Below are 26,002 nucleotides of genomic sequence, written 5' to 3'. Positions count from 1 at the left end.
TCCGTCGATCACAGGAGAGCTCCCACCAGCAGCGCGACCTCGCTGGAAACAAAATGCTGGGGAAAAGCCTTCACCAAATGCGCTCCTCGCGTCCGATGCTGCAGACGCTCCCTCGCAAGCAGTGGTGCGTTTGTATGAGTGGCACCCGCGGAGCGGGTGTCACGAAAGGTTATTGGCGGCAGGTAGGGGGCGTCACCGCCGGGGGAAGAGGCACCAGGTGTTGGAAGCAAAGGCTTCTGGGCCTCGCAGTCCCCCGGTGCAGGTAGCCAATGTAGATGGGGTCAAGCGCTTGCTGGGAGCCGACAGCCTCCGTCGATCACAGGAGAGCTCCCACCAGCAGCGCGACCTCGCTGGAAACAAAATGCTGGGGAAAAGCCTTCACCAAATGCGCTCCTCGCGTCCGATGCTGCAGACGCTCCCTCGCAAGCAGTGGTGCGTTTGTATGAGTTGTTTGAATGTGATCTTGCGCCATGTCGAAAGAACTGGCCTTGATAAGGCAATCGTCTAGATATGGGTATATCTGTATCGATTGTAACCGAAGATGGGCAGCCACCGAGGCCAGTATCTTCGTAAATACTCTGGGGGCTGAACGCAGTCCAAATGGAAGAACTTTGAACTGGAAGTCCCTGCCAGCCACTTTGAACCTCAGAAACTTCCGATGCCTGGGAAATATCGGTACGTAGAAGTATGCATCCTGAAGGTCGAGTGTTGCCATAAACTCTCCCGCCGAAAGAAATTGGAGGATTTCTTGAAGTGTTAGCATCCTGAATGTCAGCTTTTTTAGGAATTTGTTTAGGGCACGCAGGTCGAGGATTGGACGCCATTCTCCTGACTTCTTGCGAATAAGGAAAAATCTTGAGTAGAAGCCTTTTCCTTTCTGATGATGAGGTACCCTTTCTATTGCTCCCTTCCGAATCATGGTGTTGATCTGGGTGAACAGCTCCTTGAGGTGCGCTGGAGGCGGTCCTTTTGGGGGGGCAATTTGGGGGAGTTTTTACGAATTCCAAAATGTGACCTCTGGCTACCACATCCAGAACCCATTTGTGTGTGGTAATTTTGGACCAATTTAAGTAATTTTGGGATATTTTTCCTCCAATTTGGTTCGGGTTGTCAGAAAGTGGTGGCAGGATGCGTACCTCATTTCTTATTGTCTCTTCCTCGATAATTAGATTTTCCTCGAGGTTGAGAGAAATTTCCTCTCCTCTGCCCATATGTTTGTTGCCGATATGGCTGGAATCTTTGGTTTCCCTGGGCGGACGAATAGGAGCGCTGCTGGTTATAACCTCCTCTATTAGAGAAATTCCCTCTTCCTTTTGCTCCACGAAAGTAAGACTTCCGGTATTGTAGAGTACCCAGCGAACGTGCTGTCTCAGTATCTTTTTTGATGGCCTCCAGAGCATCATCAACATGCTTTCCAAATAAGAATTCCCCATCGAATGCCATGTCTATAATTCTTGTTTGGACCTCCTGCCGAAAGGATGTTGCCTTCAACCATCCTTGCCTCCTGAGAACAGCTGCACCCGCTAGCTGCCGAAATCCAGTGGCAGCAACATCCACTGCAGCGTCAATTATTTCAGAGGAGACACTCTCTCCTTCCTGAAGGATCTTCTTCGCCTCAGTTCGATCTGGCTCGGGAAGCTTGTCCATATACGGCGAGATGTCCGACCACATCTGCCTATCGTATCTTCCTAAGATGGCTAGGGAGTTTGCGGCCCTGATGGTCGTAGCTGCAATAGTAGAAACCTTCTTCCCGATGGAATCCAGGCATCTTCCATCCTTGTCTAGTGGAACAGAGACTTGAGATGTTGGATTAGAAGATCTCTTTTGCGCTGCCAGCGCTAACACAGAGTCTGCTTTAGCTTGTCCGATAAGGCACGCTGGAGAAGAATTTGGCACCCTATATTTCTTATCTACTCTTGGGAGCACTGCCGGTAAAGAATTTGGCTTGGACATGATCTTTAGTCCTTCCTTCCAGATGAATTCTATAATCGGAATGGTCCAACACTGTTTCTGTGGTGTAGACTTAAAATCATATAAGAAGCAGTCTTCTTGCTTTGATTCCATGGTTATCATGAACCTCTTTGTTGCTCTATCCATGATCTTGTGGAATGAGGCAATGTCCAAGGGTGGTGACTCAGATGTAATCCTCATACTCCGACGATTCTGACACATTGTCCAGTTCTCCTTCCTGTTCTTCATGGTCTGAGAACTCTTCTTCCTCTGCCTGAGGAGCCGAAACTTGTGACGCAGCTAATGTTGGACGTCCTTCCTCTAACGTCACAGTAACCACTGGCTGCGTCTGCTTAGAAAGCGGAGTCGCTGTCTTAGGTCTTGGTGTAGACACTTCAGATTCACCAGACTCTGAAGGTGGGAAACATCTGTAATAGTCACTGAGCATATACTGCAGATTGCGGAACAAATCGTCAGGCATCTGCATACCAGGAGCAGGCCTGTTTGCATGTGAAGTAGGCACAGTTTCCTCCATCTCTTCCTCAATATCCTCTTGAACCTTAATTCGGAGGTCAGATGTACTTCTAGCTGCTCCAAAATTTTCATCCTCATGGGATCCTTCCTCATCGGAATACAAGAGTTTCTCTGGTACTACTAGCGTAGAAGAAATCGTCTCAGTAGTAGCCCTTTTCTTCAACAGCGTAGCCGTAGTTGCAGGTGATGGTAACGGAATCCCTGCTGTCTGCGCTGACCAAACTTGCAAAGTAGTGCAGCTTGATAGAGGCGGCGTCAATGGTACCTCCGTTTGCTGTTGAAACTGTTGTCTCGTCGACGGTATCGTCGTCGACGGGGTCGTCGTAGAGGTCGTCGACGGTAGCTTCGACGACGTGGTTTTCGTCGTCGACGGGGTCGTCGACGAAGTCGTCGACGGTAGCCTCGTCGACGGGGATCCAACCGTCGACATCATAGTCGTAGACGAGGAACTCGTCGACGGTACCTTGGCCGTCGTCGACGGGACAACTGTCGACGACGAGATAGGCCTGATCTGAACATGAACCAGTGTAGGTGATGAAGCTAAAGAAATGACAAGAATAGGCTTTGGAGAGGAGAAAGTCATAGTGCAGGTGGTAGAAGTGGCCACATGAGAGGAAACACAGTCCTTTTTTGACGTTGAAATTGTCAATGGTGGCAACTGAGGAGGCGCAGATTTAGAAGATTTCTTGGGAACTGTAGATTTCCCAGACTTCTTTGAGGGCGTACTATCCCCTTTAGTAGGTGGGAGAGTCTTACTCGAAGTACTAGGCCCAGGAGCATCCTGAGAGGATTGAGCCTTCTGAGCCACCTTTGCCCTTGGAGATGAAACTTCTGTTTCAGCCTTCCTCTTAGTAGAAAGAAATGAAGAACCAGAGGCAAAGCTTCCTACCTCAGACAAAGGGTCCTCCTTGTCCTCGAGTCTGTTGAGCCACAATAGCAGTCGTCCTTCTCTATCCCTGATGGTCTTAGGGGGGAAGGTCCGGCAGATCTTGCACTCTTTTGCCTTATGGCCTGGATACAGGCAATATAAACATTTCTTGTGGGGATCTTCCTTGAAAAGTCTTTGCTTCCCACAAGAATCACAGGCCCTGAACAGGGATTTTGAAGAAGACATCAGTGGAACTTGAAGAAACTAATTGTGTAGAAGAAAAAACTGAGCAGAGCTCAGGGAGACTCCCTTCACACGACGTGCGGTAGAAAATCTGAGAGCCTGAGCCTCTGGGGAGAACATTCTGGTGGGTGCTGTCGCCTAATTGGCTGCAGTTTGGACTAAGACATAATGACTAGGATAGTCACGATTGTGAAGGTTTTTTCTACTGTAGCTGGTGCTACTTTACTTCCTGGTTAGGTATTTCTGATATTTGCTATATGCATTATGGCATTTTATTACTTTTTTATATACCGTGGGACTCCCACTCCGACGACGGGGAATGATTCAGGCATGTGAATCTATGAAAGACACCCCTAATACTGGAGAATTGTTATGTTCTTGTTATCATGTTATGTTATGTTCATATTTGTTTGCGCTTTAAACTGTAGGCTATATAGACTAGTATTTAACTTAACTTTTAATGTAAACGCACAGGTTATGTAAATTTATATTTACTGTCACTTTCGAATGCCATATAATTATCTACCTCATATTGCCATAGAAGTATCTACTTCATATTCGGACTGATTTTAAAGTGTTTACTACATATGTTAATCATAACCAACCTCATAATGTGAAGTGCTCCGATACCCACGGGTCTGGTTCACGCTGTACAAAACTTTACAATAAATAAATAAATAAATAAATAAACCGTCCCTTCCCTCTTGGTGTCCGGGGAAAGACCTGGAGCCAGAAATGCAGGACCCGGAATGAGCGCCGGAAAACAACTTCGGGCACCGTAGAGGATGCCGGGTGAAGACAGGGAAGGAAGCCGGCGGAGCGGCGAAGAGTTCGGGGGGTTCGGAGGATTCGCCCCACCGATTTGGTGTCAGGTAAGTGTTCAGTCACGAAACCAACAGCGGGGCAAAGGAACAGAAGTCCGCCACGAATCAAGCCCCATCTGCCACAGTTGCAAAACAAAAGAAAGCGGCAGCCCACACGCCCGAATCTACATGGAAAACTTCAGCAGAGGTGCCGCAGGTGGTGGTAGCTGTCGGTGATTTCTCCGGTGGTTTCTCCGCAATTACACCCGCTGCGGCTTCACCAGAGTCTCGGAGGTCTCAGATCACGGGTTTCAGAACGCCAGAACGCCCGCTGTTGTCCGCACTCACACTCGGCTCATTCAAATGAAAGTCAGTTGGCACTTTGGGATAAACTTCGGATTAGTTCTGAGAATCGTTCTGAGAATCATTCTGTCCTCCTTAAATTGCAAGAAGGGGTCTTGAATTGTGAGAGCCTGCAATTCCCCCACTCTTCTGGCCGAAGTGAGCTTGATGAGAAGTGCCACCTTCCACAATAGGAATTAGAGATCTGCCCTGTGTATAGGCTTGAAGGGCTGCTTCATTAATTGTGAAAGGACTATGTTCAAATGCCAAAGAGGTGGTGGAGGCTTTATTGGAGGAAAAACTCTGAACAATCCCTTCATGAATTATTTAACAATTCTTGCTGCCTATAAGGACGGTCCAGAGGAAGTCCTTCTGTAGCGTGATATTGCAGCTAAATGTACGTTTATAGATGCATGAGCCAAACCAGACTTAGCCAAAAGCAAGTTGTATGGAATAATCTCATGAGGTGCCGAATTTATAGGAAGAATGTTACTTCTTTGTCACCATAGACAGAATGTCTTCCAATTCATTCTGTAGGTTTTGTTTGTTCTATCCGCTCTGGCCTTTGAAAGGATGCCTTTATATTCCTCCGATATGTTCAGATGTTGATACTCATAGTGCTCAGGAGCCAGGCCGCTAAGCGCAAGGATTACGGGTCCGGTTGGAGCACTTGTCCCTGGGACATCGTCAGAAGCAATGGTATTGGCTGGAGGGGAATCGGATGGACCTCCGACAGCAGCAGAAGCTCTGTGAACCATGGGCCTATCAGGATCATCCTGCACGGTTCTTTCTTGATCTTCACAAGCACTCGCTACAGCAGGGGAATTGGAGGAAAGGCGTAGGCAAAGACGCCTGGCCATGCCATCGAAAACGCATTCCCCCAAGATCTCTTTTGGGGAAGCCAGCCTGCGAAGAGCCGGCATTTCCTGTTCTCAGCTGTTGCGAAGAGGTCTGCTGTCGGTTCCCCCCATCTTTGAAAAATTCTGTCCATGATCCCTTGGTCTATCTCCCACTCGTGGCAGGTGGACTTGAGCCTGCTGAGAGTATCTGCTTTGACGTTTTGGTCCCCTGGGAGATGTTATGCTGCTATGGATATCCTGTGTCACAGCGCCCTTTCCCATATCCTCTGGACTTCCTGAGACACGAAGAGTGATCTGGTTCCTCCCTACTTGTTTAGGTAGTGCATTGCAGTTGCGTTGTCCGTTCTTATCAACACCGATGACCCTCTTATCCTTGGCAGGAAAGCTAGCAATGCCAAGCGGACTGTTCTGATTTCTAGGAAGTTGATGTGCAGTTGTTGCTCGTGCATCTTCCAGCGGCCGCTGAATTGGAGGTCTTGAGGGAACGCTCCCCATCCTTCTAGGGATGCATCTGTAGTCGCTATCAATGGGGCTGACTCTGGAGGGAATGAAAGACCCTGCGAGACGTTCCGTTTTTGGGTCCACCATGTTGCCGCCTGAACCATGACCGGCGTTACTTGGACTATATCCTCGAAGGATCCCTCCGCTTGATGCCATTGTGATCTAGTTGCTCTTGCAACGGACGCATCCTTTACCTGCAGTAAGGTACGAGGGAATACAAGATGACATTGTTCCCAGAAATGACTTGTACTTGCGTACTGAAAGACATTTTGTTTTTGCAAAGTTTTGGAAGAGAGATACAATTTTCTGCTGTCTTTCTTTGGAGGGGAATGCCTGGTTTCTCTCTGGATCCAGTATTGCCCCCAAGAAAGTGATGTTCTTTGCTGGTTGAAGGGATGATTTATCCTCGTTTAAAGTCAGACCTAACTTGGCAAACAGCTCCACGCAAGCCGCTGTTGACGATCAGGCTAATGCTGCTGATGGTGCCTTGACCAACGAGTCGTTGAGGTAAGGAAATACATGGTGTTTCTGTTTCCTTAGAACCGCAGCCACTGGAGCCAGGCATTTCGTAAAGATTCTTGGGGCTGATTTCAGGCCGAAGGGCAGTACCTTGAATTGGTAATGTTCTCCAGCTACCATGATACTGCCTGTAGGAAGGATGGATGGGGATGTGAAAGTATGCATCCTGTAGGTCTAATTTGGTCACATGACCTCCTGGGTCTAGTAGCAGAAGGATGTCTTGAAGAGAAACTATTCAGAAAGATTGCTTCTTGAGAAAGGTGTTTAGGGATTTGAGGTCGAGAATTGGGCGCCATTGAAGAATGTTTTTCTTGACTAGAAAAAAACGGGAGTAAAACCTCCTTCCCTTCTGGGAGTTAGGCACCGGTTCTATTGCACATTTTCGGAGCATTGTCCAAATCTCCCTTCGCATTTGAGGTAAATGCTTGACCTCCTGATGCATCGGCGGTGTACGAGGTGGCGTTTGTAGAAGTTCTAGAGTGTGGCCGAATTGAATAATGTTGAGGACCCATTGGTCCGTACTTATCTGTTGCTAATTTCGCAAATAATAAGAAATCTTTCCACCCAGGGGAACATGTGGTATCAGAGGAGTCGGTGTAGCTGGATCTTTAAGGTTGTCATTGTCATCGCGTGTTGTCTTTCCCCTGATGACCTCCTTTACCTCTCTGAGTAGATTTTGTGTAGCCTCCTGACTGGCGCTGTGTATACTGCTGACGGTAGGGCTGAGATGAGCCAGAGTAAGATTAATATCGTCCTTGCTGGTATCCCCTCTGTAAGCCGACTGGCCTCTACACTTAAAGCCTCGAAAAGGAACTTTCCTGTATTGTTGTGTCCCTAATGACTTCGCTGTATCCGTATCTTTTTTGTTACTCTGCAGTGCCTCATCTATATGCTTGCAAAAATTCTCCGTTGAAAGGAAGGTCCAAGATCTTATTTTGGACCTCCGGTCTAAACGATTAACCATCCTTGTCTGCGTAGTACCGCTGCTCCACCCAGAGATCTGAATGCTGTGGTCGCTATGTCCATAGCGCAATCTAGGACCTCGGCCGAAGTCCTCTACCCCTCTTGCAGAATCTTTCTGGCTTCCTGCCTCTCTGTCTCTGGTATGCGGTCTATGTAAGGCCAAAGGTCGCACCACATTTGCCTATCGTACCTCCCCAGAATGGCCAGGGCCTTCACAGCTCTCACTAACAGGGCAGACATAGAGGAAAATCTCTTTCCCGCATTGTCCAATCTTCTACCCTCTCTGTCCGGAGGTGTCGTAATAGGAGCGGACTGATTTCTTGATTTCTTCTGAGCCGCCTGGGTAATAACTGGGTCCAGCTTGGGGTGACCTAAAAGACAAGCTGGAGCATCTGAAGGCGCTTTATATTTTTTGTCCAGTCTGGCGAGCACTGGAGTCACTGTAGCGGGTGTTTCCATGACTTTCAGGCCTTCCTCCCATAGATGACTGATAATCGGTAAGGACCGAACTGTCTTACGATAGGGTTCCTTTAAGTCATACAATAAACATTCAGCTTTAACCTCTGCCATGGTAAGTGCGAATCTTCTTGCGGCTCTCGCCATCAGGTTATGAAAACCACCGATGTCTTCCGGTGGAGAATCGACAGGCTTCAGCGAAGGAGAAGAAGGTGACGGAATGAGATAATCATCCCATTCTCTGCTAGGGTCTGTGATCTCTCCTTCCTTCTGGTCATCATCTGTGGTCCCTAGTTCCAGTTGAGCTCTCGGTGGTGGAGATCAAGGAAGGGGCTCCAGTAATATCTCCAGGCTACGCACTGGTGTACTTGGTACAGAGCGTGGAAGAGGCGTAGCCACAGGAACTTCCTTAGAGGCCTGAGGTACAGGATATCTCCTCTTATAACACTCTAGCATGAACTGCAGTTCTTTTAACAAAGAAGATGGAACACTCGTCATCTCTTCTTGATATTCCTGGCGGTATTGTTGCTGGGGACGATCTTGAAATTTTTCATATTCATCCTGCGAGTCCTCCTCTTGGTACTTCACCTGTAATTGCGACGGGCTACTAGCATAACCAAAAGGACCACCATCATCTTCGACCTCTTCCGAATCTTCCTCCTCCAAAAGGTGAGACGGTACCAGAGGCGACACCTTACTTGGAGATGTAAGTTCTGGTGTAATTGTCCTCTTCCTGGCCAAAAACCTATTTTCTGTGGGTTTTCCCTCCTCGACGAAATCGTTGTCGAAACAGACGACGATATCATGGTCGTCGATGCTATCGTCGACGTTGCCGTTAACGTTGTCGATGATCCTGTGGTCACTGTCTTCGTCGAGCATAGCCATAGTTGTCGTGGATGCCGTCGTCGCCGTAGATCTCAGCGTCGACACGGTCGTCGACGGTGGTACTGTCGACGGCAATAAAGCCTTTGAAGTAGCTTTTACCTCAGGTTTCGCCGACATCATCTTCAACGCTCCCGTCAACGATGTAGATCTTTCCATTTTTCCTCAGAAGGTGTGGAGGACGGCTTCTTGACCGTAATCTTGACCTTAAGGGGAGATTTAGAGGGATCTGAGCCTATTTTCTTGGCATGTTTTGCTCCCCTAAGACCCTGGGGTGGTCTTTTTAAGGGAATTCCAGGTCTTTCCCCTGAGGTATGAGCCTGAGGAGATCTGCTCCTTTTCTGAGATCTCCTGGAAGGAGAAGATTTCTCCTCACTGTCACTAGACATAACTCCCTTCCTGGCTTTTAACTTTTGAAGCCATAGTAAAAGCCTTCCTTCACGATCCCTCAAAGTTTTATTGGAAAAGGTACTACATACCTTGCAATCCTTTGCCTGATGGTCTGGATAAAGGCAGTAGATGCAATCTTTATGAGGGTTGTCTGTATAGAGCCTTTTCTTAGAGCAGGTGGCACAAGCTCTAAATAATCCTTTTTTTCCCTTTTCAGCCATGGTAGAGGATGGAGAAATAGTATGAAGTAATTCAAATAATTAAATCTGAATAAGAAGAAACTCTTAAATCCAATCCAAATTCAGTAGGACTAAAGAGTTTGAGCAGAACTCAAAGGAGACTCCTTAGCACAACGTACAGTAGAAAATCTGGGGAGCAAAAGGTTCTCTCTGGAGGCTTCTAGAGGGTGAGGAGCTCTGATTGGTTCAGGTAAAAGTTTGGTCTCTTTTGCATAACAAGGGTTATGGGTTGCAAAAGGGAAATGGGCCTAGGCCTCTTTTCAGTTTGCTATACTACTAAGCATTGCTTTTTTATGGACCGGAGACTCCCATCTCGATGACGGGAAATGATTTAAGCATTTTAATCTATGAAAGCTCCAATACTGGAGTAACCAAAGGTTCACGATACATAACACTTCTCAACCGTACTATGCGTTAATTTCCAAGATTTAACAATTTGTCCATTGCCATTAGCCCTCCTCAATACTATCAGCTACCATATCCATTGGGCTAGTTGAAAAACAAAGAACAAAGTTGCAAACTTGAACAACATGACCAAAGAGTCCCTAACCTCTGGACCATTTGTATTTCATTGCACACTCTAAAACAACATGGCACCTCTGCACCACCTTAATGGATTTAGATACTTTAGAGGCCAGCCCAGGTCAAACAATTGAATCCTGTAATTGACCTAATTGATCTGAATAGCAACAACATGTGTTTAAGAACATCTAAAATGGTTGAACATGCATAAAGCAGCTGCTAAAAAAATAATTGTCTGGCTTTTGCAAACTGCATGCCAAACTTTAAAAATGAGTAGGGAGACATGAAAGGAGGCTTTTAACAGAGAAAAAGAGCTCAAAGGAAACACATTTTTTGTCTTAAATTTCAGTTAAAAAAATTTGTCGTAAAACCTCAGTGTTCCAAAGGACTAAGTTAATTCAACATTTCAACTTAAAAGGCAACTGTAAAAATATTGTCTTAGTTACAATTTTGACAGCTATGTTAATTCAACAATAAACATGTGTATTTACAGCATTAGATTATATACGGGGTTTATGTCATGAAAATCAGGGAAATGCAAACTTTAAACGGGACAAGTGCCCCAACATAAGGTATTCCATTCCGATTTAATTTCAAGAAGCCTGGAGGCAGACGCGCTACACAAAACAAGTTATTCATTCAATACATTTGATCATACTTGCAGTATCTGACTTACTTGGCTAGAGTTGTTTTTCCCGAACCAGGAACACCCCTCAAAAGAATGAGAAGCTTGAGCTCCGAAGGCTTTGAAGGTACTGCTCTACATGAAAAACGATTCACATCTTCAGATTTGTATTCAATTTCATGTTCTTTCCAAAATTCCGCTTTGATTTTACAGAGATCATCGCTCTTAGCCGGATCATCATCACTATTTCGATCAGCATAGGCCATAAATTTGTACATATCATCCTCATCACTAGACTCACTCTCCTCAATAGACTTGGGACAATCCCACATGCTACTGGCATTCCTTTTACGGTAACCATCATAACCGTTGTGATGAGGTTCATTACTTTGAAGAGGAGAAGCACATGACCTATGTCGTGAATGTTGATGATGGTCTTCTCTTTTTGAGAGGAAAGTACTTCCCACATAGGATTTATTTGTGGGGCTTCTACTTCTTAAAGATGGAAAAAGACTTGATGGTTCATCTGGAGGACAACCACGTCTTAAAGGAGGGAATGTGATTTCTGAATGTGGTGTATCACAAGGAGAACCGTACCTTGAAAGAGGCAAATTTGCTGGTGCAAATTGTGTGCCACTAGGAGATCTGTACCCCGAGGAGGAGAATTTGTTTACTGCATCTGGTACATCTACAGGTGGTCTATACCTTGATGGGTGGAAATCATTTGTAGCACATTGTGCATCATTGGGAAGTTTATACCTTGAAGAGGGGTAATCATTTTCTCCAGAAAGCGAATTGGACGTTCGACAATGTGAAGGTAAAAAATCATTCTCTAAATGTGCTTTATCAAGAGGTCGATAACATGCAGCAGGAGAGTGTGTTGCATCATTAGGAGACAGATACCTCGAAGAGGGGACATCATTTTCTGAATTTGATGAATCCTGAGAAGGGCTATACCTCGAAGAGTGGAAATCATTTTCTAAATCTGGTCTATCATCAGCAGGTCGATACCTCGAAGAGAAGGAATCCTTTTTAGATTGTAGTGTACCACTGAGATGGTGATAAACTGAAGGGAGGAAATTGCATTCCGAACTCTGTGTGTCTTTTGGACTTCGGCATCTTGAAGAGCTCTTTGATTTCAGTGGTTTGTCGGAACGATATCTTGAAGGATTATCAGTATGAGCTCTTGAATGTTGGAATTCAACTGAAGCATGTGGTTCGCCTTTAGGAGGTTGATACCATGGAGGGTGAAAATCATTTTTTGAATATGGTGAATCACTACTACGAGATTCTAGCCTTGAAGGGGAAACATTATTTGCCCTATCTTGCGCACTATTAGGAGGGCAATACCTTGACAGAGGGAAATCATTTTCAACATAAATGTTATCGTTATGGGAGGTGTAATTTAAGGGCGGTACACCATTTACCACACGAGGTGGAGGTCCATTTTTTTGTGAAGGATAATTTTCACCATTCCTAGAGGAAGGTAAATTAGATGATACATTTGGTAAACTTGGAGAAGGTGCATGCCTTGAAGAAGGTAAATTAACTGTTGCAGGATGTGGTGAATTGGGAGAAGATCCATTTCTTGGTGAGGGTAAATCACCGGTGAGATGTGGTGTACTTGGAGGTGGTCCAAATCCAGAAGACAAAAAAGTACCAGACTGACCAGGAGAATTGGAAGGCAGTTCATTCCTTGAACGGGGAAAAGGACTTTCAAAATTTGGTGAATTAGATGGTGGAACAGTTCTTGAAGGGGGGAAAGTACTTGCCGGACATGATGTATTTGGGTAAAGTCCATTCCTTGGAGGCTGCAGAGTGTTTGTCTGCCAGGGTGCAGTGGGAGGATGTCCAACCCTTGGAGGAGGTAAAGTTAATCCCTGACTTGAAGATGAGAAGGTACTTCCTGGTTGTGGTTTATTGAAATTAGCAGTGTTCAAAGAAGGGGGTAAGGTACTCAATGGAAGTGCTTCGTTGGCATTAGACTGATAACCAATATGGACAGACTGTGGTGCACCAACAGGAGTCCCAGGGCGGGAATAGTGACATTTATTCACAGGGTGTGATTCATCTAAAGGTGGCTTATTAAGATAAGGACCTGTATTTGTTGAATGAGGGGCAAAAACGGGAGGCGTCGTAAGTGGCCTGGGACAAGCATTGCCACAGCGAGATGCATCTTGAGAAGATACATTACTAAAAGAAGGAAGCATATTTGTTGATCCTAGAGTACCACTGGATAGGTCCTTGCAACCATGGGGGAATGCACTTCCTGCATGTATTTTATCACGAGGAGAGACAGTGCCTTGAAGAGGTAAGGTTCTGGCTAAACGATTATTACCACCAAGAGGGTCAGTGCCTGGAAGGGACAATGAGGTTCCTACATCTGCTGTACTTGGAACAGTTGCAGTATTGGGAGGGCAACAATTATTTCCTGTATATAATGAATCAGTAAGAGCTCGGTTGGGAGGACTAAAATAATTTGATGGAGGTGGTCTAATACTTGATGTAGATGTCGGTGGACTTATAATGCTTACTGTGGCAGAAGGCAGAGAACAGGTTGGAGGAGGATGAGGAAAAGAGTTGGCAGGAGGAGGTCGTGGCACAGGGTTTGTGAGAAGAGGAGGAACAGAGCTGGCAGAAGGACGAGGGATAGACATGGGAGGCGGATGTGGAAAAGCACTTACTGTAGGAGGAGGTACAGTACTTGGCAGCGGCAACGAGCCTGGAGGCCTTAAGGTGGTTGGGTGAGGAAGAGAAAAAGAGCCTGCAGGAGCAGTAAGTGGGAAATGGCTTGCAGGAGGAGGGAAAGAGCTTGCTGGAGGAGGGAGAGAACTTGGTGGCGGTGGTGGTGGTGGTGGTGGTGGTGGAGGAGGAGGAGGGAGGGAACTTAGTGGGGGAAGAGGTAGTGAACTTGGTGGAGGAGGAAGATGAGAACCTGGTGGAGGAGGAAGATGAGAACCTGGTGGAGGGGGGAAAGAATTAGGTGGAGGAGGGGGGAGAGGACTAGGTGGAGGCAAGCGTAGAGAACTTTGAGGAGGGAGAGAACTTGGAGGGGGAGGAGGAGGGAGACAACTTAAAGGAGGTAGAGAACTTGGTGGAGGCGGCAGAGAACTTGGTGGAGGTGGGAGAGAACTTGGGGTAGGAGGAAGAAAAGATCTTGGTGGAGCAGGAGGAAGAGAACTTGTGAGAGGTGTATTGAGGTATGGTGCATTACTTGGTGGGGGAAAACTACTTGTTGGTGTCGGTCCAGGATAGGCTGCATAATTATAGGTACTGGAATATGGTGCACTACTTGGAAGGGGGAAAGCAGACACAGGGTATGTTGGGGTGCTGTAACTACTGGAAGGTGGAGCATAATTCGGATAAGCAGGAAATGGCACTTGAGGGGGGAAAGTGCTTGTTGGATATGGTTGGTAAGTCAGATTGTGGCTGTATGGTGTAAAAGGTGGACCCTGTGGAAAACTTGATGTTTGTGGCTGTTGCCAACTGGGCCAAGACTGAGGCACTGAACTATTCCAACACCTCGAATGCATGTGTCCACCAAATCCACCAAACTGCTGTTCTGCGCCCAAACTGGCTGAAACATAACTGGAAAAGGTTTTGTGTTTATTTCCCGCTTGCCATGCTGAGTCCGCCTTATGTGCTCCCCCTTTATTCTGAGGAGATGGCAGACTCTGTTCACTTTCCTGTACACTGTCCACAAGGTCATCATTATCTTCAAGTTGTTCCAGTTCTTTATAGAACTGGCTTAATTCATTATCTATTTCAACTTTCTCCCCAGCTTTATTTAATGAGTCACCAGCTTTTTTGGCTTCACTGAAAAACAGCTTAGAAGTCGCACCTTCTGCACTTTCGGCTGTACCAACCTTGATACTGTCTGTGCTGTTTTCCCTTTTCAATTCATCAGATTTGCAAAGAGGCCCTATAAACACCTTACTAGTCTCATATTTTTCTATCTTACTCTTATCCTGGGATTTGGAGCACAATGATGTTTTTGTGTTTTCCTCTGTGTTTAGCTCTGCTGATTCTGTTATGGGGGAACATTCTTGCTCCAATCGAAATTGACACACATTTTCTGTGGCAACAGAACTGGAGGATTCATTGTGCTGTAAATTATTCCTATCACTTTCAGGTGTTTTAAAAACATCAGAATTTTCAGTCTCATTTAAAGTGTTCACACTTTCCACGTCCGTCTGGACATTTGAAACTTCTCTCTTGTTTTGGTCCTTTTCCAGAATCTCTTTTGGCAGTGGTCCTTCTAAACTATGGTGAAGGATCAAGTGGCAGGCTTCTTCTGCTTTAACCTTTTTAGAACATGGTTCATCTGTTAGTTCACTTTCATATTCCAATACATTTGCTCTTTTTTCAGCTTTCTGCACCTAGGAAATGATAAAAAGAGTTAGTCTTAATATGCACCGCCATTTATAATGAAAACATAATAACCCCCTCCCACCATCTGTACTGCGCTATTTCAAATAATGTTAAATATTTAAAAATATACATTTTGACTGACCAACAGAATATGGTGATCAGGTTCATGGGCTTCAAACACATCTGAATGTCCAGCCTCATAGGAGGTTTCCTCATTTTTGTCATCACAAACGTTGGCAGATCCAGTATTGTTGGACTCTTTTTCAATAGTTTCTTGCAATAGAACTGTTTCTGAACTATAACTAGAAACAGAGTAAAACGTATCAACTGGTTTTGATTCTTCTTCATTGGTTTCCTGCCTTGGAGGCACTTCTAATGTACCACTCAAGCCTAAATAAGAAACCTCTTTATACTGCAATCCTGTTTCAATTTTCGGTTGTCCTGGGAGAACTATCTCATCTAATTTTGATTCGATTTCAATCGCCTTCTGTTTTGTAGGTGGGACGGCATCAGATGTTGATTCTAGGCTTGGAGCTCCTTTTAACGTATCACAAGGTTTAGAGTCAATGACTTCACTTGATTTTGATCCGGTTTTATTTGTCTCCTGTCCTGGAGTTAAGATTTCATCTGACTGAGGTTCTCTTTCAATCTGTTCTTGGACTGCAGGACATCCTAAGGTATTACAAGGATTACGGTCCAATGAATCCTCACTTTTAGATTCAATTCCAACGGTTTCTTGTTCTTGCAGTCCTTCTATGCCATCTAGAGGTTTCAAATAGGAGGCTTCTCCCGATTTCAACTTTTTATAGCATGGCTCATATGTTGATGTTGTTTGACACTGTAATTCACATGTTTTTTTTTCAGCATTCAGCATCTACAAAATAAATAAACGTGTTAAAAAAGAATGAAATAACAAATAAATGACAAACAAAAAATGCTTCACCTACGCATGCTCAGTAAAGCTCAGTAAAACAGAGCTAATGTACCCTACATTTCTTGAACCTACAGTTATCCCAAATGCAGACCAGACAACCTGTTTATCAAGACAAATCTGTTTTCATTAAAACCTCCTCATTCAGAGGATATCGCCAAGGTATCCCTTCTGCTGTAAGTTTATACTTCAGACATGATCAACTTTTCCCTATAAGAAGGATGTCTTTCTGCGACCCCACCCCCCAACTTCGTTTCCAGAAAATAACTCCGTGCCCACTTGCATGGACCACAAGATTTGTACCAGCCTATGCTTTTTCAGTCTGGAGGCTTTTGCCGCATTTCAATGGCTTGAAAAATGAGTTTTGCTAGGGTCAAATATTTTTTTTTGGGAGGGGGGGCCGGGGGGACAAATTTGTTTTAAGAGGCCAACGCTGATGCTGCAAAAGGCCCTGGTTTACCCAATTCCAAGGCTGTCTAGTCTTTATTTCCCCTCATCCCTCTTCTAAAAACCTTACAATTCCTCCCTCTTTAGCAGACTCTTGCTGGTTCTTTTCCCATCACTGCTTATTCCCATTGTAAACATTTTCCTAGATGTCTCTTCCCACTTCCTGGCCCTCAACACTTTTCGGAAAAAGAGTGCCAGTACCACCATCTGCACCACAGCACAAATTAATCACTGAGGTTCACGTTTATTTCACATAGGCTGATGTGTTGCCATAAATGGCCTTAACCTCATGCGCGCGGGCCGTTTTCCCGCTGTGCGCTGAGTTTAAAAAAAACCCGCGTTACATGACGAGCTCAGCTCGTCATGAGCGTCGAAGGGGTTAAAAAGATTTCCTGGACTGCCAATTGAGCCCAGAATGTATGTATACTTGTTTTTAAGTAATGGGGTAAGAGTTCTATAATTGATTTAGAGAAAACCATGACTACAAAGTTTAGACAGAATTTGTAAAGGTTTTTTCACAGTGTTTATTCAGTCACTGCAATAATTGCATTTTAAATCAATAACTGTTCTTGCAATAGCTGATATTTTTATTTGATTGAAGGGAGGCTAATTCTACAAAACAACATGATGTAATGATCTGATGGATCTATTACGTCCTTAATTTCACTATGCATAACTATAGTAAAATCACAGATGATTATGTCTTAACGTTTTCCTGAGCGGTGTCAAAACGATGTATGGGATGTTTAGTTTTCACTTTTCTGGTTTATACACATAGCCAAAAAATGTAACACCTGTTATGTTACATTTATTATCACCAACTGCTGCAAGTCCAGTAGTAGACTTTAGCGAATGTACACAGAAGGGGTTGGAGCTTAATAACCTGCTTAACACTAGAGACATTATGGAACATCCTCCCACGTTTTTGCAGAGATTCATGTAAATGTTGGGAATTAAGTTGAAAAACAAGACGTCAGAATCACCCTGGTTATTCAGGAAAGAATTAAACCAGGTTTCATCAGGATCGAACACCACACCACTTTCTTGGTGCTAGACAAGTGAGATTAGTCTAAGGTGTCTTGAATGTGCAGGAAGATCAAGCAACGTCAATGCAACAGCAGAGTCAGCATCATGAATGTCCAAGACTTAGGTTTATACATTAGCAGGACTGTGTTAGTATCCCCGTTAAGTCTAAAGTCAATACCCAGAATGGCAGGGACTCAAAATGCTGTACGCAGACTAAAATTGCAGATAGATTGTAATCTGGTTCAACTCTTTAAGGAAATCCAAAACAAGTCCTCGAGGGATGTTAGTTTTCAACCTGTGGCTCCTTTTTTGGGTTTGTTACTTTAATTGTGTATAATACACATGGGGTCTTTCAAGTTAGGGCAGTAAATACTGAATCGCCCAATATGCTTTAGCTCAGCAGCTTATGCCCGTAGCTTATCAAACTTGTCAAACTAAATTGCAAACAATGAGAGAAATGTGAACCTTTTCCTGCATTAATGTTATGTTATTTGAACTTGTATAGCGCTCAGCTACTCATGGGTGTCCCGGCGCTTGCATCCAGAAAGAAGACGGACAGAGACAATGCTGAAAAGCAAGTCACTAGAAAAGGAATGTTTTTAGTTTCTTCCTAAACACCAAGGGATCTTGTGTGTTACGCAGTGCCAAGGGTAACTTGTTCCACGCCAGACTGGCGCGGCGTAAAAAGGAGTTCCCTCCCAACCAATAGCGGGAGAACCTGGGAGTCAGCATCAGCTGCTGGCTGGAAGAGCGTAGTTGTCTCCCAGCTAGTCGTTTCTGTAGTTATTATCACTTGGTAACCATACCATGTCACCTTAAAGTTGATACTGATATTGTACAGAATACTTCATCAATAATATTTACAAGAGTCAATCCAGCATAGCAGCTGTGCACATTGATATTTGGACAATAGGGTTTCTAGTTAAAAAGCTCAAGGACACAGATATATCTTTAAAAAATTAAAAAATAAACTATAGAAATCGTTACGGGTACTGATGCATGCCCCTTATGTTGCGTCGAACACACTTTGCTTTCTTAAAGCTTCTTGCATTCATGCCCAAACCAAAATGGCCGCCGTATTTCGGATCGATCCCTGTATTTTTATCTAGAAAGGCTTTAACTACCTTTTCCTTCATTTTGGGATGCAATCCCCACAATGCGATCATTTAATCCCTTAATAATAGCTTACTTGGGCCCCCCGGGTAATTTACAACGCCAACGCGATTTCAGCCCGAATGGGGTTTCTAATTTCATTTTTGTGCTTTACATTTATTTTGAGATAGCACAATTATCATTGAGGCTCCGCTTTTCTACTGTCTAGCAACAATAGTGCAGAACGCCAGCACAATATAGACAAATATTTTGTCTTGGACATAGACGCTCTTAACCAATATGGCGCCCGTTTAGGCTTCACAACACGGACGAACACAAAATGGCCGCCGTATTTCGGATCGATCCTTGTATGTTATTTAGAAAGGCTTTAACTACCTTTCCCTTCATTTTGGGATGCAATCCCTACAATGCGTTCATTAAATTACTCAATAATAGTTCACTTGGGCCCCCCGGATAATTTAGAACGCCAACGCAAGTTTTTCCCGAATGTTGTTTCTAATTTCATTTTTTGCGCTTCACATTTGTTTTGAGAGAGCGCAATGATCCATTAAATTCCGCTTTTCCGCTGTCTACCAATAATAGTGCCGAATGTCTTTATAATATAGACAAATAATCTCTCTGGGACATAGACGCTCTTAACCAATATGGCGCCTGTTTAGACTTCATACTGCATTGCAGAATGGCAATAGGGTACTTACATAACATGGCCGCCATGCCAATTATCAATTCACTTGCCAAACTGAACCAGGTGTTTTCAATTAAGATTAATTAAAGCCCATATATAAACTGAGTTAAAATGTTTCTGTAGTCTGCTGCTACCTGACGGAGGAGGACGTTGTACTGCAGGTGGATCTAGGAACCAGGGGATGCCTTAGCTCACTTTATTAAGGTAAGAGGGTTTATCCAACAGATTAAACATGGGCTTATCAGAACTTTGGGTCTTTATAGAGATCACCCTAGGCAAATTATTATGTTAGTTCATTAATTTTAGAAACTGGGGTTCTTTAACTAAATTTAATTTTTGCCCACTTAAATTAAGCAGATACAATAAAAGGTGTCCATACACAGAGAGATAGGATTTTTAAAAAATTAAAAAATTAAAAAAATTAAGTCCCTTTGGGGTTACTTTTTTATACTGAATTCCTGTTACTTTTTTCCCCTCTCCTTCCTCTACATTCTATTTAGAGTGCCTAAGCAGAAGGATTAATACCCCTTTCCTTATAACAAATCAACAACAATAGGTAAGATATATTAACAAGCACATATTTTGATGTTTAGAGGACGTACATTCTATAAGGTTCTGCCTACATTGGCTCCTTAGTTAGCAATGAGCAGTCATATAAATAAATAAATAAATAAATTTGTATACTAAAAATGCTTTGCTTAACAAAGACTATGGACAGGAATAGCCATGGGAAGGATTCCCATTTCAATGTCATGCACGCTTAGTTTCTAACAATTCTTATCCCCATCCTCCCTCCTTGTCTTGTTGTAGATAGCCAGACTGAACCTACATTTTCTACTACCCTGGTTCCAGCTCTTTTTGGACCATCATCCATATTTTTGATGTAAGTGAGTGGCCGTCTGTTCATTTCGTATATGTAAATACCTGGCTACCCTAATGGTTGTGGATGACCACTATGAAAAAAGCCCCATGGAAGTGTTCATGTCCATTGCCTTTAGCTCATCGATTTAGCTTTTCTTCCTTACTAATCGCAAACGCTTTTTTGTTGAGGAGCTGTCTTTAAGGTGAATATCTAAAACACTCTGTTTGCCCTATAGGATAATGAGATGTACAATATGTAATTAGTTTTTCTTTCTTATTAATCAAAAAAGCATTATTGTTGTGGAGCTGTCTTTGAGGAGAGTTTTTAAAACACTCTGTTTGCCCTATATCCTATCTTTTACTTCGGTATGTTCTTCACTTAAGCGCTACTTATTTCTGCTGAAAAGTTGTTGATTACTCCTCCATGTTACCTCTGGATGCTGGGGTTCCCATTTCTTTATAGATATATAGAATGCTCTATGGCTTTCTGAGGTGGATTACAGACATAAGAGGGATAGACCTTTATGGTGAACAATATGCAACAACCTAGAACATGCTGACCGCTTTTGAAAAATTCTAAAATGTTGTCTTTTAATTTTTCAAAATCTTCTACTCTAACTATTGTTGGCAAATTGTATATAATCCTTGCACTAGTCTTTAATCCTGCAATGTACTGTTTTTTTAAGCCTGGCTTTGTCTATAGAAGCAGAATTGCTTTTGTTTTTAATGTAAATTTTAACTGTATGTCTTTGTATATTGTCATTTTTCTGTAAACAGCCCTGAAGAAGTCCCAAGAGGACGAAACGCGTCGGCTGTAGCTCCTGTGTGTGATTTTTTACTTACAACTGAACTCAATAAAAGAACTCTTAAAGAACACAAGTAACAACTAATGTGATTATTGCTGTTAACCTCATCAAAGTTATCAGTTCTTGTAAATTCTGAAGTGGTGCACCTTGACCTTGTTTAAAGTATTTCATAGTTCATGTTTTGAACCAACATTGTAACGGTGGGTGTTTTTGAAGTGTGCACACATATTGTCCCATGTATTATAGTGTGGGTCTAAAATAATTTTGGGAGAATATTTGACCAGGTGCTGTTCTGTTGGGAATCCTCCACCGTTGTTCTTCTTTTTCCAAAACTCGTTTCTGTAGTTATTTAGGGCCCGAACGGTAGAGGGCTCTGTGGGTTATCGTGAGTGTTTTCAATTTGACACGGGCCTCCACAGGGAGCCAGGGTAGAGCGCGAAGATAACACCGCACAGGCTGACGGGCCGAAACACTGACTAGAAGTCTGGCTGCAGAATTCTGTATTACCTGTAGTTTCTTCACTAGAAAGCCTGGGCAGCCGGCCAGGACAGCATTGGCGTAATACAATCTCGAGAGGATCAGGGCACGGACTACCGTTTCCCTTGTGCTGTCCGGGAGGTAAGGAAGAAATTTCCTTATGTCACTAGTACTGCCACTTCATTAGTATATGCAAAAACCCTTAACAATAATAGATACTTTGTATCATGAAATAGAACTAATACACAAAACAACGGACATGAGTGAGAAGTTAAAAAGGCCATCTGCAAAGCATTTCTATTGCCTTACATTCTATCTGCAATCGTATACCAACTGAGCATACAAATGCAACTCCAGATTAAAGAAATACCTGGAGTTGAGGTTTAGCGACATTCTCTGAAAAATTCAAAAGCAGTGGAACACTGGATATCATTTGGTAATTACATAAGACAGTATGGTCAAGAGTGTAATCTTTAATAGAGTGGTAGCAGCAGGACAACTAATAAGAGACCGATATGGAACAAGTTCTAAACAAGCATTTGCAATGCAATAGGTCTCGCATTAGGAAATTTTGAGCTATTGGTATTGTAAATGACAATTTTTTTTATTTATGTCTTGGTTTTGAAAATAGCTAAATTAATAGCTTTGTCATTTACAATGCCAATAGTTTCAACTTTCGCAAATGTGACACCTATAGCATTTGTAATGCAATATGTGTTGTATTTACGTGACTTAGATGTATTGATATTACAAATAACAATGGCCTTTAGTTTTTTTAATAATTAATACTTAAATAAAAGTTTTTGTAATGTATAACGGCAATAACTTAAACTTTTGTAAATAACTTTTGTGAAGATTATGTTCATTGTATTTTATTGTGACGAAAATCCAAGAACAGAAGTGAAATATTAACATCTTTTTGTGACATTTGTAATAAAGCTTGAAACATTGAGAGAGCATATTTGAACCAGTTGTTGTTGAATGGTTGCAAAGACTGATGCTGTGGTGGTGCTGAGTGATGCTGTGGTGATGCGATACATAGAGTGAATGAGATAGATAGATAGATAGATAGATAGATAGATAGATAGATAGATAGATAGATAGATAGATAGATAGATAGATAGATAGATAGATAGATAGATAGATAGATAGATAGATAGATAGATAGATAGATAGATAGATAGATAGAGAGGGAGGGCGATATATAGAGGGAGGGCGATAGATAGATGGAGGGCGATAGATAGAGGGAGGGCGATAGATAAGACATATTGAGTGAGGGCGATAGATAGCTAGACAGATAGATAGAGTGCATTTATGTGGCATTGAGTAGAGTGTAAGTACGAGGTGCGTAATTATATGGCACTGGGTGGTATTATGTGGAGTGTATTTACGTTGGATTGAGAAGAGTGTAATTAAGTGGAGTGTAATTATGTGGCACTGAGTGGTATTATTTGGAGTGTATGTTGCATTGATTGCAGTGTAAATATGTAGCATATAATTATGTGGCACTGAGTGGTATTGTGTGGAGTGTGTGTTGCATTCAGTAGAGTGTAAATATGTGGTGTGTAATTATGTGTCACTAAGTGGTATTTGGAGTGTATGTTGCATTGAGTGCAGTGTAATTATGTTGCATATAACTATGTGGCACTGAGTGGTATTTGGAGTGTATGTTCCATTGAGTGCAGTGTAATTATGTGGCATGTAATTATGTGGCACTGAGTGGTACTTGGAGTGTATGTTGCATTGAGCGCAGTGCAATTATGTAGCATATAATTATGTGGCACTGAGTGGTATTGTGTGTAGTGTATGTTGCATTCAGTAGAGTGTAATTGTGTGGTGTGTAATTATGTGGCACTGAGTGGTATTTGGAGTGTATGTTCCATTGAGTGCAGTGTAATTATGTGGCGTGTAATTATGTGGCACTGAGTGGTATTTGGAGTGTATGATGCATTGAGTGCAGTGTAATTATGTGAGTGTAATTATGTGGCACTGAGTGGTATTTGGAGTGTATGTTGCATTGAGTGCAGTGTAATTATGTGGCGTGTACTTATGTGGCACTGAGTGGTATTTGGAGTGTATGTTGCGTTGAGCGCAGTGTAAAAACCAAACATGTGATGTGTTACAAACTTGCCTACAGACACGCGTTCCAAAATTGTCTTTGGATTTTGTTTAAAAAAAAAAATCACACGCTGTCTGGGCACATTTGCATTTCGGGTTAAGTTTCCTTTAAAAATAATATAAATGCAAGTGCAGATTTTCTAACTGTTTGTCTTTGAACAAAACGCAGTATCCAATTGTACCATTTCTGTGATCTTTCTTAGGCAGGGTGACACAAAAAAATATTTTTTAAAAGCTGCTCCCTAATAATAGCCCCGGCACCTCTTTTGTCACAAATTAAGCACTGGAAAAGTGGCTGAAAGTAACCAGCACTGCGCGAAGCAGCTGTGGCTAAGCCACAAACAACAAGGAACGGCAGCTGGCTGTGTGCATGTGCATCACCAACCAGATTGAATATGCAGGAACAGATGAGGCTAACTAGGTGAATGGGCCAGGCGGGGACCTTTATGACAGTGCGACTACAGGCCCGCCCTCCCGTCTGCAGACCTATGGAGCACTAAGTTTTTTTTTGTTTTTTTTTAATAAGCAGAGGTGTGGTTCTGTGGTTTTGAATTGGGTTCGATAGTTCCGAACCAGATTTATAAAGATCGTCGGAAATGGACGATTTCGGTCTCAACAGACCGCAAATGCCGAGTGTAACGTGTATGAGTGTTTTCGATATAGGAGAACACTCTGTATTCGAGGATTTAGTCTGAACCTCCGGGTTCCATTTTGTATGTGGCAGCCATTTTGTGTGGTTGTCCTAACATAGGCCCGATGACTGTGGCCGAGAAAGTCCTTGAGACACGTACGCCTTAGCTGACTTCTGGTTGACCAGGCCGAACTGACTCCTCGCCTGGGGCGAATCCCGCTGAGCCAGTTCCTTGTTCAGCAGCTGGTCTGATAAAGATCAAAGGGCAGGACGTGCCCGAGTTTATGGTACACTGTTCCCACCTCTCTATCTCCTTTCCATCTGTTTATGCCTTTCCTTTGCGACTTGATCATCGATCTGGGTTGAAGGGTTTATGATGGGTTTGTCCGGCCTGATCGAACAGGAAACCAAGCATGTGTGCGATCGTTTTTGGTGGGCTGGACAACGGAAAATGGGATTGTCTTTGACTGTCGTCATTTGCTACTTTTTGAAATGCTAGGTTGTTATTGGTCAGTTTGAATGCACCAAATGAAAATTGTAATGCTGCCTGAGGCATGATTTTCGGCATAAAAGACCGAGCTCCGTTTATCTAAGTGCGCAGTCTCTGACGAACTACCCGTGTGTACTTCGTAGATCTCTGTCCCTGGTTGCAACCAATAAACTTTGGTCTTTGACGTCATCAAGACGTATCCCGTGTCTCTGTTTGCCAAGACAGGGGAATCCGGGGTCTTTGGGTGTTGCCCTGACACCGCTGGGTTACCGGATTAGTACTGGTTCTGAAAAACCCAGTACCTCAATTGGCGCCCAATGTGGGGCGACTTCAGCGGTACCGGTCCAAGCCAGAGGTTCGTGAGAATCTACGTGAGAAAATTCTGGAGGAAGGCCAGCCACTTCATCGACCCCTGTATGTCGTCGTGGTCCGAAAGTCTTTGCTGCGAGGTTTCCCGCTTTCCGACGGCTACGAAGGACTGCTGCCCTGACTGCCGCCCTGTTTTGGAGTCTTAGACGTTTGTAGAGCGAGACGATTGACGGGTCTTCTGGTGACGCCATCGACAACTCAGTTAAGTATAAACGGAGCGTCTCCTAGTCCTTAGTTTGTTTTGTATCCTTTAGTGGATAGCTTTGATTTGGGACCGCAGGCCCCAAAGCCAAGGGATTCGTGTATTCACGAGATTATCGATTTTAGATTCCTCTTGTTGTTTGAAGCTACACTAGTGAGCAAGATGCCTGGTTTTAGTAGTCTTAGGAATTTGTTTAATTGTGGTACTTTGAGGGATTCCCGGTTAGAGGATTCGTGTCCGGTTCCTCCGATTGGAATTCCTACCTACGACCTATATGTGAAGCATGGCGTGGGTCCTATTAGCTATAATGAGATTTGGGTTAAATACACAAAGAATGACGGTGTCCTACAGTGGCCCCGTTATGGTAGTTTTGAGACAGAAGTCTTGGATAACCTTGAAGTGAAGTTGTTCAAGAAGAAAGCCCGGCCGGCGATGTTTGACTCTTTCCGCATATGGCGCAAAGAAGCCAAACAGAAAGAAATCAAGTTAGCGAAGAAAAATAAGAAGGGTATGTCTATGGTGCAAGCTGCCATTGCATACAGAGATAATGAAGAATAGCAGGAAAGTGAGCAGATGCTTAGAGTGAGGAAGTTAGCGGTAGACAGATGCTACCCCGTCTTGCCGTCTAAAGAGCAGAAAGACGAGAAGGATCTTGCGAAAGATCCTTTAATGTCGCATTTGTTAAATTCACAGGCACCTTATGTGCAGAATGGTACGGCACCACCGCCACCAGTCGTGGCTGTGCAAGTGCCGGTTGTTTTGCCTCCTGTAATTCCTC

The 26,002-nt window shown here is 43.6% G+C and overlaps 1 protein-coding gene across 3 annotated transcripts in view; it reads right to left on the bottom strand.

Moving 5' to 3' along the window:
* LOC147698523 (uncharacterized) overlaps window positions 1-26,002 on the bottom strand; it is a 583,184-nt gene that overhangs the window by 432,983 nt on the left and 124,199 nt on the right. For all 3 annotated transcript variants that reach the window (XR_015299347.1, XR_015299348.1, XM_086935123.1), the window contains exons 2-3: window positions 15,211-15,942; window positions 10,749-15,076 (exon numbers count right to left, since the gene is read on the bottom strand). Coding sequence is in view for 1 of the 3 variants with exons in the window: in XM_086935123.1 (XP_086791249.1) it covers window positions 10,749-15,076; window positions 15,211-15,942 (5,060 nt within the window). In the remaining 2 variants the exon portion in view is untranslated. The remainder of the gene's footprint in view (window positions 1-10,748; window positions 15,077-15,210; window positions 15,943-26,002) is intronic.

Source organism: Lissotriton vulgaris, chromosome 8 (genome assembly GCF_964263255.1).
Source record: "Lissotriton vulgaris chromosome 8, aLisVul1.2, whole genome shotgun sequence".
NCBI lineage: Eukaryota > Metazoa > Chordata > Amphibia > Caudata > Salamandridae > Lissotriton > Lissotriton vulgaris.
The sequence above is the reverse complement of the archived record's forward strand: the minus strand, read 5'-3'. Positions and strand labels throughout refer to the sequence as shown.